This window comes from Ctenopharyngodon idella, chromosome 15 (assembly GCF_019924925.1).
Source record: "Ctenopharyngodon idella isolate HZGC_01 chromosome 15, HZGC01, whole genome shotgun sequence".
In the NCBI taxonomy this organism is placed as follows: Eukaryota; Metazoa; Chordata; class Actinopteri; order Cypriniformes; family Xenocyprididae; genus Ctenopharyngodon; species Ctenopharyngodon idella.
In genome coordinates, this window is record NC_067234.1 from 7,892,779 (window position 1) to 7,908,515 (window position 15,737).

General features: G+C 37.2%; 2 protein-coding genes across 6 annotated transcripts in view; both read left to right on the forward strand.

Annotated features, from left to right (window-relative positions):
• Positions 1 to 5,283, forward strand: part of pik3cb (phosphatidylinositol-4,5-bisphosphate 3-kinase, catalytic subunit beta) — a 67,223-nt gene extending 61,940 nt beyond the window's left edge. For both annotated transcript variants that reach the window (XM_051863953.1, XM_051863950.1), the window contains exon 24: positions 3,482 to 5,283. In XM_051863953.1, the coding sequence (XP_051719913.1) occupies positions 3,482 to 3,613 (132 nt within the window). In that variant the 3' untranslated portion in view covers positions 3,614 to 5,283. The remainder of the gene's footprint in view (positions 1 to 3,481) is intronic.
• A 1,406-nt stretch (positions 5,284 to 6,689) lies between these two features.
• Positions 6,690 to 15,737, forward strand: part of LOC127496215 (period circadian protein homolog 2-like) — a 31,905-nt gene continuing 22,857 nt past the window's right edge. For 3 of the 4 annotated variants that reach the window (XM_051863946.1, XM_051863947.1, XM_051863948.1), the window contains exons 1-5: positions 6,690 to 6,888; positions 9,274 to 9,668; positions 13,731 to 13,823; positions 15,097 to 15,251; positions 15,345 to 15,466. In XM_051863946.1, the coding sequence (XP_051719906.1) occupies positions 9,364 to 9,668; positions 13,731 to 13,823; positions 15,097 to 15,251; positions 15,345 to 15,466 (675 nt within the window). In that variant the 5' untranslated portion in view covers positions 6,690 to 6,888; positions 9,274 to 9,363. Of the gene's footprint in view, positions 6,889 to 9,273; positions 9,669 to 12,611; positions 12,632 to 13,730; positions 13,824 to 15,096; positions 15,252 to 15,344; positions 15,467 to 15,737 lie in introns of those variants that run through there. The other variant, XM_051863949.1, reaches the window with a different exon arrangement.

Consider the following 15,737-nt stretch of genomic DNA (forward strand, 5'->3'; position numbering starts at 1 on the left):
TTGCTGAGGATCTGTGCTGATGGCTGTCATGTCGATGAGGCCTTCACAGGGGATTGTCTAGTAGACACTGTCTCTGCTGACATTCATTGCTGCGTGGTCATGTATAGGTGCAAGTCCACCATCTGATCCGGTTATGGACCGGATCCAGCTAACTATGTTAACCTCGGGATACGGATGAGACTGACAGACTAATATTAGCATGTTCTTGGTTCCGGTTGACCTAATTTATGCAGCCTAGCAATCATTTAACTGATTTGAATAATAGAAATTGATGTGTTATGTGTATGCCAGGTTAAAGAGATGTGTTTTTAGTCTTGATTTAAACTGACAGAGTGTGCCTGCTTCCCGAACAAGGCTAGGAAGTCTATTGCAGAGTTTGGGTGCTAAATAGGAAAAGGATCTACCACCTGCAGTTGATTTTGATATTCTAGGTATTATCAACTGGCTAGAATTTTGAGATCCCAATAGACGTGAAGGTCTATAATGTGTTAAGAGCTTGCTCAAGTACTGGGGAGCTAAACCATTTAGTGCTTTGTAAGTAATTAGCAAGATTTTAAAATCTATATGATGTTTAATAGGGTGACAATGCCATGTTGACAGAACCAGGCTAATGTGGTCATATTTCCTGGTTCTATTAAGAACTCTAGCTGCTGCGTTTTGGACCAGTTGGAGTTTGTTCATTAGGCGTGCAGGGCAACCACCGAGTAGAGCATTACAGTAATCTAGCCTTGAAGTCATGAACGCATGAACTAACTTTTCTGCTTTTGTCATTGAGAGCATTTGTCATAATTTAGATATATTTCTAAGATAAAAGAATGCGGTTTTACAGATGCTAGAAATGTGGCTTTCAAATGAAAGATTGGGATCAAAGAGCACACCCAGGTTCTTAACTGACGACGAAGACTTAACAGAGTGTTAGACAGTATTCTAGGTTATTATGTACGGAAGTTTTTGGTTGAATAATTAAAATCTCTGTTTGTTTGTTTGTTTGTTTTTGTTTTTCCCCAAAATTAAGCATAAGGAAATTACTAGTCATCCAATTTTTTGTATCAACTATGCATTCCGTTAATTTTGTGAATTGGTATGTTTCGTCAGGGTGCGAAGAAATGTAGAGCTAAGTATCATCAGCGTAACCGTGAAAACTAACACCATGCTTCCTAATGATATCTCCCAAGGGTAGCACGTACAGAGTGAAAAGCAATGGTCCTAGTACTGAGCCTTGCGGTACTCCATACTGAACTTGTGATCGGTAGGACATCTCTTCATTTACTACTACAAATCGGTAACAGTCAGATAAGTATGATTTGAACCATGCCAATGCAATTCCACTAATGCCAACGTAATTTTTGCGTCTAATCAAAAGAATGTTGTGGTTGAAATTATCAAATACAGCACTAAGATCCAGTAACACTAATAGAGAGATACAACCATGAACAGATGATAAGAGTAAGTCATTTGTAACTCTAATGAGAGCAGTCTCAGTACTATGATATGGTCTAAATCCTGACTGGAAATCCTCGCAGATACTAATTGCAGATGCCACACTACCATTCAAAAGTTTTCGGTAAGATTTTTTTTAATGTTTTTTTAAAGAAGTCTCTTCTGCTCACCAATACTGCATTTATTTGATTGTTTTCTATTTGAATATATTTTAAAATGTAATTTATTCCTGTTGGCAAAGCTTAATTTTCAGCATCATTACTCCAGTCTTCAGTGTCACATGATCCTTCAGAAATTATTCTAATATGCTGATTTGCTGCTCAAGAAACATTTATTATTATTATCAGTGTTGAAAACGGATGTATACCATTTTTTTCAGGGTTCTTTGAATAGAACATCATTTATCTGAAATAGAAAGCTTTTGTGAGATTATACACTACCATTCAAAATTTGTTTTTTTTTGTTTTTTTGAAAGAAATTAATACTTTTATTCTGCAAGGGTGCCTTAAATTGATCAAAAGTGACATTAAAGACATGTATAATGTTACAAAAGATTAGAACAACATTAACTGCTTTGTGGCAATTGGCAAATTAATAAAATTTACCAAGTCATGATCTCAAACCACACATCGTCTCACTCTTGTGGCATAACCCTGACTGGAATATCAACAAATCACCACTTACTATTCTCAGATATCCCAGGTATTACACAATAATCCACTAATGATAAATTCATTACATTCTCACAATTAAGACAGAAATATAAATTAGGTAATGAAACAATATTATTTACAGTAGTTTACAATTACTATTATTTACAAATTAAAATTTCCATTAAAGATGCAATTAAAGGTAGGATTTTAGAACAACCACCACTTTTAGAAAATTAAAAATGTCACATTCATTAAAATTCAGACAAAATTATACAATTTCATCCATACTACTTCAGTATCAGTGAAACAATGCCAAAAGTATCTTAACATCATCAAGAATTCTGGAAACTAGTCTGCAGAAAAACATTCAACATAACTACAAATGCAAACATACAACTGATCCAGTAAATCTCTTACACTGAACACATTACACAACACAAGATGTTTAAAATGGGACTAGCAAGTCGCACTGAATACAAATGCACTCACTGAAACCTTAACATACTGTTAATCAATTTTAGAACAATAGTACCAATAAAAGTTATCAGATTCGCATGTTTTTCTTTTAAAAGACATCTCTCAAATTAATCTCTCTTCAGAACTCACAGTTCCCCTCCTTCTAACTCTGGCAATCGGCAAGAAAACAATATTACTCAATTGAAAAAATTGGCAATCAGCAAGAAAACAATATTACTCAATTGAAAAAAAAGACAGAGTCTCAGTCATACAATGGCTTCACATTAGGAGAGATATGCAGCTGGATTTATGTTACAAAGACATACTCAAACATTCACTCCTCTGATCCTTAAATATTAACCAAAGCTAGAATCAAATTCATGCCTCACATATGCATTTGTATATTAAAAACTTTCAAACACCAGTATGTAAATTCCATTAATCATAAATACAACTAGTATTATTTATGAGATTTGTTTTTTCTCCTTTTCTTCCTCTTGTCTCTTGCTGTCCTTAGTATTATTATTGTTGTTGTTCTTGTTGAAATTATTTATTATTATCGTCCTTCACTTCCTGGCTGTCTCTGGGAGGTTGGGAGGGAGAAGAGATAGAGAGTAGAAGGAGGTAGGGGAGTAAGAAGAAAAGGGGTAAAGAGAGGTGGAGGAAGAAGTGAAGAAGCTAAAAAATGTAAGACTATTGTCCATAAATCTTAAAATGCCTTATCATTTATATTTAATATGCTACTATGTTGATCTGTCTTTGTTTTTATATACCTGTCATGTGAAATAATGTGAAAAAATAAAGATAAGAACATCACACAAAACAGAATTATAACATCAAATTAGGTCAATGCGTTAACTGTGTTAAATGAGATGCTATTTTAAATAAACAAATAAATATGAAGTGACACCAGCTGTATGTTTGTTTTCCAGGACTCTCTGGCATTAGGTAAAACCGATGAGGAGGCCCTCAAACAGTTCCGGCAGAAGTTTGATGAAGCTCTGCGAGAGAGTTGGACCACCAAAGTCAACTGGATGGCCCACATTGTGGCTCACCCTTCATAAACACTAACATCTGGCCAAACAAACATCTCTCTAAACTGAAGTCAGGGTTCACCATAAAGCACCATTAAACTGTCTACTACAGTCAAACCAGCTTATTTATGATCTCAGAAAACTGATGGCCGAATCGCATGGATCTAAATGATCTTCAGAGGTCTAGAGTCTGCAGGTATAAACAAAAAACTCAGCTTCTGCCCCTTTTTGTTGTGTTGAATATCAACTGCCTTTGACCATAGTAGAGCCATGCAAAACCCTGACTTGACATTGGATGTAAAAGCAAGAACTTCAGCATTTTCTTCCTCCACTGAAAAGTCAATAAACAATGAACAACTCCAGTGTGTCCTTCCAGAGAGAAAGAGAAGTTGCCGAACCTTGAAACAACAAGGCAGGTTTTGGCCATCCAGAAATGAGATTTTTTTTTTTTTTGTACAGCCGTGTTTACGTATCGGGACTTTTGAAAATGGACCAATCAGAGCACAAGCTCAGAGGAAGTGCATCTTATCAGACCAAAAGGTATACATGTGCCTCTCTGCACAAGAAACTTTGTTTGTATTTGCTTTTGAATTTTTTTAAACTGTATGTGCCAGACTACTTTATTATGAGAAATAGTCTTAAAAACACTGGAATCATGTTATAGGTATAAATATTTTATGAGTTTTAAACGTTGTAATAGTAAAGCACTGTACCTATATCCCACAGTACTACTTGTACAGTATAGCAGAAATTGCTGTAAAATTGAAGAGGCTTCACACACACATATTTCATTGATCACTTTGAACAAACACTGTGAAGATCGAGGGCCTTCCCCAACATCCCTCCTCTCATGTAGTTTGTTCTGTGGTGCTAGCCATAAAATATATTCCTCATCTAAATGTAAGCACAGCATTGTAGCCAAACCTGTTGTTTAATGGTACATCCCTGAAAATTTCTCATTCTTGATGCCTGTTATTTTGAGAGTAATTCACAGATATAAACGGGCTTACTACTGTATATGCCTGCATATCGAAACTCAAGATTTCAGTGGCCTATTTAGTCAAAATATCTGCACAAAAGACTTAGTAGACCAAAAAGGGTAGCTGTCATGACGGAGACGGTCTACTGACAGCTCAGACAGTAGTAATCACTGATTAATGCCTATATTTTAAAGCACAGACAGTAATTATCAATGTTTTTACTATTGATAACCTGCTGTCTCTAGTGCTGCTTTTCTTGTTGGCTGTGTGACTAGAGATGTATAGATGCACTGAGCATGTTATTTTTACACTGAATATGCGTATGTGTGAATGGGAGGAAATACTGTGTACTGTGATATAGTGAGATTATTAAGAGCAATGCAGAGAGTATAGGACCAACATTCCAGAGAATTATACGTTCATTTCCTGCGCTGTCATGGTATATGAGAGAATAAGAGTTAAGATTTGTGTCTATCAAATAAATTACAATTTATACTAGAGCAGGTTGTACTCTAATGGCCATCTATTAGGGGTGTTTTGATGCCTTGGTGCAATATGCAAATGTAAATGTGCAACTGTAAACCTATTATGAGAGTGTATGCGTGTGCGCTCGTGCTGCTGTATGTTACACTGATGACTTTTGATTTCACTGAAACGTTTAATACAGGCTTTCTGCTCTGTCTTGCCCATTTCATAGGAATAAAAGTTGTTTTCATTGAACTCTCTTTATAATTTCAGTTTAACAATGAAAAAAAAAAACAAAAGAAGAAGAAAAAAGGTGACATCCAAAATCCAGTCTGATGACTTATACCAGTGCAGCTGTGTAAGGTATATGTGCAGCTGTAAAGTATTATGGAATTATTTTTCCTTACCTAATGCAGGTCTTGGATTACCTGCTCTTCACTATGCCAACTAATTGTGAAGCTACGGATTTGAGGATCGTCCTCTGCTACTCATACTGAAATTAATACCTATACATGCACCTTTTTTCTTTTTTCTTTTTTTTCTTTTTTGCCTTTAAATTAAATATTAACATTCTCCATGGCGTCGTTTGCAGGGAAGAGAAGCTATATTAGTGCACTGCATGATTTATGTGATCTTTTCACTGTAGTTTTGCAGAATTCCGTTCACTGGTTACCATGAAAACAGACGCTGCTGCTTCAGCCCTCACACGGTAGAAATAAAAATGTTCAGCAAGCTGAAAGAAGTCGATCCATTTCTTTGTTGGTAACGTTTAAATAACTGATGTTTTATTGTTGTCATTGTAAATATTGTTTCCCATGACCATCTACGGAGGGGAATCAGAGTCTGCCTGTGACAGCAACACCAGGATGAGCTTCGAAGAACCTGACAGTGCTGGATCGTGTCAAATCGTCAACAGTAAAGTCTGAGTAATCCACGTATGAAGAACGCGCCTCCGTCTTGGCCATTAATTAACTAGTAAATGCATATTTATGCTCAAATATAAGGAGAGTTCTCTGCATGAAAGACCCACGACTGGTAGATCAATGTGCTGCTACTTTCATCTGTAATACGGTATAGGAAATTAAATTAAATGTGGACGGTAACTGCGAGAAGATGATTGACAGGCCAGTTTATGGTGACCGGATGCACGGAGATACTCGACAAAGCGTCTGTTAAAGACGCCATTTAATGACTTGTCTCTTCTGCAACACACTTAAAAAATAAGTATGTACTTTTTCTTCACAAAAACTGTATTTTTCAGTAGTATAAGTAGGCGGATTGGGACGCAGATAGTCTTGTGTATGTGTGGGTGTGTCTCATCACTGCCGTTATACAACAATGAATGTGTGCCAAACTACGAAATCGTGTAATAGTAGAAATATGCATCCACAGTTCACTCAAATTCAAAGTGTGTCAGTAAAGAAAGCAGCATAAAACGTGCATCATAAAAATGTATTATTTTTATATAAGGTAGAAACAGTACAGTTGTCTTGAAATGTATATGGTTACTCTACTTTCCGCGATCATAACATCAGCATGGGATTCCACGTGCGGCGCCTTGACAATTTATATAAAGAGACTGGCGGAGCCATACACCAATGAACGCGGATTGACGTCACTCAGTAGTGTTTTCCATGGGAACTCTTGTGCGGCAGCCAATAGGAAGTAGATGGGGAGGGGCCAAGATTGAGGTCAGCGCGTGAGCCACTGCCTTTCGAGTTGATCGGGACCGGTGATGGAGTATTGTACAGTATGCTAGGATTCTTAGGATTCTTGTCTCACTCTGACAGAAGTAACCCGGGAAAACATTGATACTACCAAATAACTGGGATAAAACGTGGATAAAGCGTGCTTTTGCAGGTTTGTGACTTTAGACTACTTCCTTTTATAATATATAGGCGTTCAAAAAAAATGTTGCATAACCTTTCGCGTACTGCGCATGCGCGAACATTTTCTTATCGTTGTTTTATGTAGTATTTCTATATTTTTAAGTTGTAATGATTATAATACGCTATATATACAATATTATATGCGTGAAATGTTCCGTATTACTGCGTGTATGTCAATTAAAAACATCTTGAAACGAATTGTATCGGTGGTAGCACGACTTTTACATCACTGTGTCAGTGTACCGTGCAGTGCATTGCAGGTCAACGTGTGCGAGTGTAGAGAGGCGGACAGGAGGAGTAGTTTTTAGCTGAAAATAAACCAAATGCATTTAAATCTATAAAACCATATTCACAACGGTGCTAATGTTTTTATATTGTCTTTATCTACATTATATTTGCATTGGTATATTAATCATATTAATATAATTCTTTAGTCAAGTCAAGTCACCTTTATATAGCGCTTTTTACAATGCAGATTGTGTCAAAGCAGCTTTACAGTGATAACTGGTATATAATTTTGGCTGCACAGCAGCTCTTAAAGAAAATGGTGTCATTGTCCATCTTAAGTAAATTTAGTATTGATTCATTCGGTTGTAAGAATCAATAGTTATTAATTTAGTTAATTTATCTATACCAGCACTGGAGTGAACAGTGATGTCATCATCCAGCTCAGTTCAGTTCGCATACAATGGTGTCAATGCAGGCAGATCAAAACACTGTTGAATATCAAATGTCAAGTGTTCCTAACTAAGCAAGCCAAAAGGCGACAGCGGCAAGGAACCCAAACTCCAACAGGTGACATCAGGTGGCAAACAGGTGTTAAAATGGAGAAAAAAAACCTTGGGAGAAACCAGGCTCAGTCAGGGGGCCAGTTCTCCTCTGGCCAACAGCGAACAGTGCTTTATTATGATTCAGGCAGCTATCATGAGTCCGATTGGGATCGCAACAGGCAAAGTATTTATTCCAGTTCCATCCAGTTAAGGATCGTATTCATCATGCCGGTATGGACGACAGACCTTTAGTCCACGTACATTGCGGTCTATATCTGAACACAACACAGATAAAGAATACATGCACAAAAATAGTATTATTTTTTAGTTTTACATTCTTACGGGAAAAAGTACAAATATGAGCCCCAAAATAAAGTGAGCAATAGAGTGTTATAGACAACAATGTATCAAATGGAGGTTTGTCAGAGGTTTGTCTTATTACTAGCTACATAAGCCCTAAGAATATGAAATGAAGTTGCATGTTTGTTTATGGTAAAATATCTACCTTGTTGAAATTAATATGTAGTGTTTGCCCTGAAAATGCAAATTAATAATTTTGCTGAAGCTGTACTATTTCGTGTATCCATCAGAAACATTTGTCTGCCATTGTTATACACCACTCAACTTTTTTCCTGATTACCTACATGAAAAACCTGTACATGTGAGCAATAGCCTTTATAACATCATGAATGCTTGACCAGCATTCATTTTTTTATGGTGAGACTATATAGGTCATAATGAACATTGTACATCATACATAAAAAGGTTATTTCATAGTATCAGGTAGGGGAGAACAGAGGCAATTGCTTTTTGTTGTTGTTGTTCTTTGTTTGTTTGTTTTATACTTTTTAAAAGTTTCAAACATCTTTTTTTATTGCAAGATTTTCTTATTAAAGAGTCATGAACCCCCTTTGATAAACTTCGAAATGTCTACTTTTTCTTTAGACACAATACTAACACAACTATCATGAATAAATTAAATACATTTTGATAAACTACATTTACAAGTATTAACAAATGAGCATTTTAATATTTCAGAGATATGAAAAGTAATTCTACAAGTGGTCTTATTAAATAATTGGGGGACCCATCATGTCTTTCACAATATATCACTTTTATGAGCACTACAGACTCTGAACAAATGACATACGTTTAAGCATGAAGTATAAATCCAGTGAGAATTTTCTGTCCATTCTGTCTAAAGAACTAAAGAATTTTAGAGTTTTTGGAACTTTCTAGCAGCTCTTCATTAATTAATACAGTCATGAGGGTCTGTATCACCCTGACATTAACTCATTTTAATTGAAAATTGAATAACTTGCTCATTATAAAAGCGGTGTATTCAAGCCATTGTTTGCATGGATTGAATTTAATGTATTTTTGAATAAATGTATTGATTCAGACAGAAAAATGAACATCAGTTTATTGACTTGCATGCAGATGGACGTGTATTTCAGTTTTATTAGCCAAAGATAACGTTATGAGATTAATTAATGACTTCCATAATCAATAAATATAATTGCTTTTTTTTTTTAAAAAAGAGCGTTCATTCATTTACCTTATCTTACCATATGTCTTTTTCACAGCTACAACAATATGATGGGACCAGGAACCTTTGACCTGAAATGTAAAGCTTGACCTTCTCCATATCAGGTGAGACAGAGCCAAAGCCTTACATGTACAGGGGACCATCTGAGGAGGGGGAGCCGGAGTCCCCGTGTGGCTCCATGTCTCACCTGCACCGCATGGGCGGGGCCTCTGAGGGGAGTGACAGCAGTCATGACCAACCCACGTCTCCCAGACCTCAAACACAGATGCATGAGGACATGGAGATGGGTGGAAATGGCTCCAGTGGAAGTGGCACAGAATCTCACAGTAACGAGTCGCACAGTAATGAATCCCACGGAAATGAGTCTGTGGGGAGTTCCAGTGGAAACGGAAAAGATTATGCCATCATGGCATCATCAGGGAGTAACAAGAGGTGAGATTCATTTAGTGTTAAAGTTTTAAAGGTACAGTAAGCGATTTATGAGAAAGACTGGATATTTGAAATTGACACCCAAACAAACACACCCCTCCTTTCATTGCTCCGCCCCAAAACAGCGAACACACTATGCAACACAGGCGACAACTAACAGCTGGTGCATCGGACAGCTCTCTTAAGTATGGATGAATCCGCTGTGATCCAACAACAGCAGCATACAACCACGTATCTTGGTTCTGTGAAACATCGCAAAAACCAATGTTACTATCGTATCGAGCAGAAACAAAGCAACTTCCTTTTTCAGGCCTTCCCGCTCTCTAACATCTCTCCAGCACTGGAAAGCTTTTCCAACGTTAACACAGGTCCCAAAGCTCTTGCCTGATCACCTAACCTTTCTTTTTCCAGTGATATTCCTCTGACCTGTCCTCTTTATCGCAGCTTTCTCTCTTTCTACAGTCTTTCTTCAAATCTCCCTCTTGCAAACTCTCTCTCCTCCCCCATCATGAGCGGATATGCCCCCTACTGCTGATTGGCTACTAGAGTGTTCTGTTGCTCGGTGGATCGGTCTGAGCCACTTTGTGTTTTCTCCTTTTTACACAACCAGGACTATGTACAAACACAATGTTTTTTTAATTATTATTTCAGCTCACACATAGAACAGACATCAAAGCAAATATTCACAAAATTGTTTGTTTAGGTGTTGATTTAAATTTTCAACAGCGTTTTTTCAGAAACTGACTGAGTCATAGTAAAATGGCAAGGACTGCAAAGCTGAAACTAAAAATTAAGTGGGACCTAATTATTGAATTTTTAGGCAGTGAATCAAAATTGATAGAAAAACAGTACACAACAAAGATATTCTGCTGATGGCCAGAAGGTTGTTGTCAAAAAATACATTCCGACAGGGTGGTCAGGGATAATGTACAATGATCTCATCTATTGCACGGCTTCTCACCAAATAAATTACTATATGTGGACATGCAATACTGATTTAATTTGAAATTGTTTTCAGATCTGAGCTGTATATTACCGTAAAGCATTCTGCTAACAAGACAAACACTACAACGATTACAGTAATATTTCGGGCTTAACAACTAGGACTGCCCAATGCCTCAAGGCGAATGAACCAGTACTGCATCAATTCAGTACTCACACACTGACAGCTGGCTTTCAAAGCGTGTTTCAGGTGCATGAGCCACCTCTCAGTGTGCGCCTTATCACACCTGAACAGACATCAGCATGCTTGCTTGAGTCATATTTCATAATATAATAATTATAATTTCATATAAAACAATAGTCATCTTCATTTATGTAGCGCTTTTTACAATACATATTGTTTCAAAGCAGCTTCACAGTGATAATAGGAAGATTAATGGACAGTTTTGGCTTTACAGCAGCTCTAGGAAAAAGTTATTATCGAGCTAAAACAATATAAAATTGTATCATTATTATTACATTTTTACTATACAATTGTAAAATATTTATATCACAATTTTATTAATACCATGCATCCACTTAAACCAAAGTGAGTGAAGCCTTGAGTTTTGGTTTGTATTTGACAATATAACAAATGAGATGCTAATGTGATTCAAACTGTCATGCAACACTAGTGCTTCTCGTCCTCTCTGGTTGTCTAGAATACAAGTTTACTCTACAAGTTTACTCTAATATTTGTTATTGCTGATCTAAACCTATTTCAGACTCTTTGGCTACAAGAACAAAAACACACAAATGTAGACCCATGCATTGGTCAGTAAGTATGTTTACATGCACAGTTAAAATTGAGCTATAGTGGGTTGTTGTGCAGTCAAGCTGCAGTCCAAGTACACAATGTCAAAATATTTTAATCAACTCTCAGCCCTAATACTAATATATATATAGATATATACACTGATGAGCCAAAACATTATGGCCAGTAACAGGTTTCTTATTATCAACGTGTTAGATGCAGGAGAAATGGACAGGAATAAATATCTGAGCGACTTTGACAAGGGCCAGACTGTTATGGCAAGGCGTCTGGGTCCGAGTATCTCTGAAACGGCAGGGCTTGTTGCTCCCGGTCAGCAGTGATGAGAATTTACCAACAGTGTTCAAGGAGGGACAAACTACAAACCGGCGACAGGGTGTTGGGCTCATTGATGCATGAGAGCAACGAAGGCTATCCCATCTGGTCTGAGCCAACAGAAGGTCTACTGTGGCACAAGTCACACAAAAGTTTAATGATGTAATGGGAAGAATGTGTCACAAAACACAGTGCATCACACTCTGCTGCATATGGGGCTGCAGACCAATCAGAGTGTCTGTAATGAACCCTTTCCACCGTCGAAAGCATGCGAATGTCGGAACTGGACCTTGGAGCAGTGGAAGAAGTTTGTCTGGTCTGATGAGTCACATTTTCTTTTACATCACATGGACCGCCATGTACGTATGCATCGTTCACCTGGGAAAGTGATGGCACCAGGATGCACTATGGGACGACGATGAGCCGGTGGAGGGAGGGTGTAATGCTCTGGACACTGTTCTGCTGGGAAACCCTGAGTCCGGCCATTCATGTGGATGTAAATATGACATGTGCTACCTAACTAAACACTGTTGTAGATCAGGTACACCCCTTCATGACAATGGTGTTCCCTGGTAGAAGTGCCTCTTTCAGCAGGATTATCCCCCTGCCATACTGCACACATTGTTCAGGAATTGTTTGAGGAACATGATGAAGAGTTCAGGGTGTTTCCCCAGCCTCCAAATTCCCCAGATCTCAATTGAGATCCAGTTGAACATCTGTGGGATGTGCTGCACCAACAAGTTCGATCCACGGCGGTTCCACCTCGCAACCTACAGGACTTGAAGGATCTGCTGATCCTTAATGATGTTTAGGTGCCAAATACCACAGGACACCTTCAGGGGTCTTGTCGAGTCCATGCCTTGGCGGGACTATACACAGAGGACCAACAGCTTATTAGGCAGGTGGTAATGTTCTGGCTCACTACTTGCAGAATATGCAAAACTGTTAATCATTTTAACAAAATAAGAAGGATCATGAAAATTGCATGTTATTTTTTATTTAGTACTGTCCTGAATAAACTATTTCACATAACAGATGTTTACATAAAGTCCATAAGACAAAAAAAATGGCTGAATTTATAAAAATGACCCCGTTCAAAATTTACATACCCTTGATTCTTAATACTTTGTGTCGTTACCTGGATGATCCATTCTTTGATTTTCCAGCATCTTCTGCATACTTGAACTCTTTCCAACGATGACTGTATGATTTTGAGATCCATCTTTTCACACTGAGAACAACTGAGGGACTCAAACACAACTATTAAAAAAGCTGCAAACATTCACTGATGGAACGATTTCAGACAGACAAAAACGTTTACAGGAATTTTAACAAAACAAATTATTGTTTTAGTCCAGCTGAATTTGGATTTTTTAATTCCTTGAAAAAGCATAAAAAATGTCATTGTTTAACATTATTTTAAATGCCACATCTAATTTTGCATTCATTTAGGGTCAATGAACTCTTTCTGTCTGTCTTCTATATGAGAGCTCTTTTTATCATTTTTTTTACATTTCAAAGCTTATTTTACACATTAATTTTCTTGCTAAATAAGTAAGCATAGCTTCAGTGACAAAAATGGCATGAATTATTTTTAATTGAAAAAAGCACAAATATTAATCACAGAAGTGAACACTCTATATACTACTTTATAAAAACACTTTTTTGTTAAATAAATACAATTTATTCTAGTATACTTTATATTATATAGGCACAGTGATTTTTTTTGTGTATATTTCAAACAAGATAACAAAAAAGGTAGAAAAGTGAAGGACTGTTTTTATGTCCTTATGTAAACCTGAGGTTGTTTGTCTGTTCTCTCTGTCTAATCACCTCCCCTTTAGTTTGAGATCCTGAAAAAACAAGCAGTCTAATATAGAATAAAGCATTATGTAATATCATGATAATAATGCCCTCTTGTCATAAATTCTTCAGTCGTTTTGTGTGTGCCTCACTTATATTTGTTATTCTCTTCACCTCTTATTTTTCTTCTGTAGCTCAAACTCTCAAAGTCTTTCCCCTCCCAGTAGCAACAATGCTTTCAGCCTGGTCAGTTCAGAGCAAGACAACCCGTCAACCAGCGGCTGCAGGTAACACAACCACAGTCATTAAATAGATATAATACAATATATACAACCACTTAAAGGGTTAGTTCACCCAAAAATGAAAATTATGTCATTAGTTACTCACCATCATGTCGATCCACACCCGTAAGACCTTCTTTCATCTTCGGAACACAAATTAAGATATTTTTGATAAAATACGATGGCTCAGTGAGGCCTCCATTGACAGTAAGTTAATTTGCACTTTAGTGTCCAGAAAGGTACTAAAAACATACTTAAGACAGTCCATGTGATTACAGTGGTTCAACCTTAATGTTATGAAGCGAGGAGAATACTTTTTGTGTGCCAAAAAAACTTAATTCAGCAATTTCCTCTCTTTCGTATCAGTCTCCGACGTACGTCCACGAGAGCACCACAACGCATGCGTGTAGTGATACGAGATACATGTGTCATCTCACCATCTGAATTATCCAAACTTTCAAGCTGTGGCATGACAATATCACAAACAATGCAGCACACGTTCTCCTGTTCAGTAGGCATCGCTTGGCACTGACATCTACACCACCAGCTCTCCATTGCTCTCTGTCTTTCAAAACCTTGTGGCTGTGGTTGTGTTGCAGCCTCTTCCATCTCTTTTAGTTCGTTCTCTGTATATTCTGGTTTGAATAAGTAAGGTTGTGCAAAAAAATGCAGCTTATCCTCTGTGTCGAAATCTACAGACTTAGTTATGAACTGTTTTATGTTGAGTGTACGTCTTCTTCTGTTTGTAAATACAGCCCTGTGTTTCCGGGTCATATGTCAGAATGCCAGCTCCTGCATCATCACCACACGTATGCGTCGTGGTGCACTCGTGAATGTGCATCGGAGACTGATACGGAAGAGAGGAAATTGTTTTTTGGTGCACAAAAAGTATTCTCATCACTTCATAACATTAAGGTTGAACCACTGTAGTCACATGGACTGTTTTAAATGTCTTTAGTACCTTTCTGGGCATTGAAAGGGTAAATTAAATTAAATTGCTGTCAATGGAGGCCTCACTGAGCCATCGGATTTTATCAAAAATATCTAAATTTGTGTTCTGAAGATGAACAAAGGTCTTACGGGTGTACAACAACATGAGGGTGAGTAATGACAAAATTTTCATTTTTGGGTGAACCAACCCTTTAAGTCAATCAGCTCCTCTTTTTGGAGTCTCAATTCTTGTTTTACATTGTAAAACATGCAATTACCCCTGTAAGTATCACAGTAGGTACAGTGGGATTAATAGTTCTGTCATTTTGTATGTGTGTTGTCTCTGCAGTAGTGAACAGTCAGCAAAGGCTAAGACTCAAAAGGAGCTTTTTAAGACCCTAAAAGAGCTGAAATATCACCTCCCTCCCGACAAGCGCAGCAAGGGCCGAGCGAGCACACTTCACACTCTCAGATACGCCATGCGCTGCATCAAACAAGTCAAAGGTAAGACAACCACAAACAAATTCATTTATGCAGTTTTTTCGTGTTTGTGAATGCAAATGTGTAAGACTGACATGTTTTTCTTTGTTTTTACAGCCAATGAAGAGTACTATCAGATGCTTATGATCAATGACAGTCAACCTTCAGGTCTGGACGTGTCCTCATACACTATTGAAGAAATCAACAGTATTACCTCAGAATATACCCTCAAAAATGCTGTGAGTTGCACACACAAACACACACAAGCCTTTAAATGGTTCTAACTTAAGTGCTCAGAAACTCTCAGTGAAAACATATCTTTAAAGCTGTGTCATTGTCAAAATCAATTAAAACACAATAAACATCTTTACATAGCCTTAGACTACATGTGATGGACTGCATATGCAGAACCCAGATCCCAGATTAACAAACAGCAATGTTCTTACTCTAAAATAAGACTTGTTGAGAAGTATTGTATAATTCCTATTCAATAATATTTATTAAAAAGAA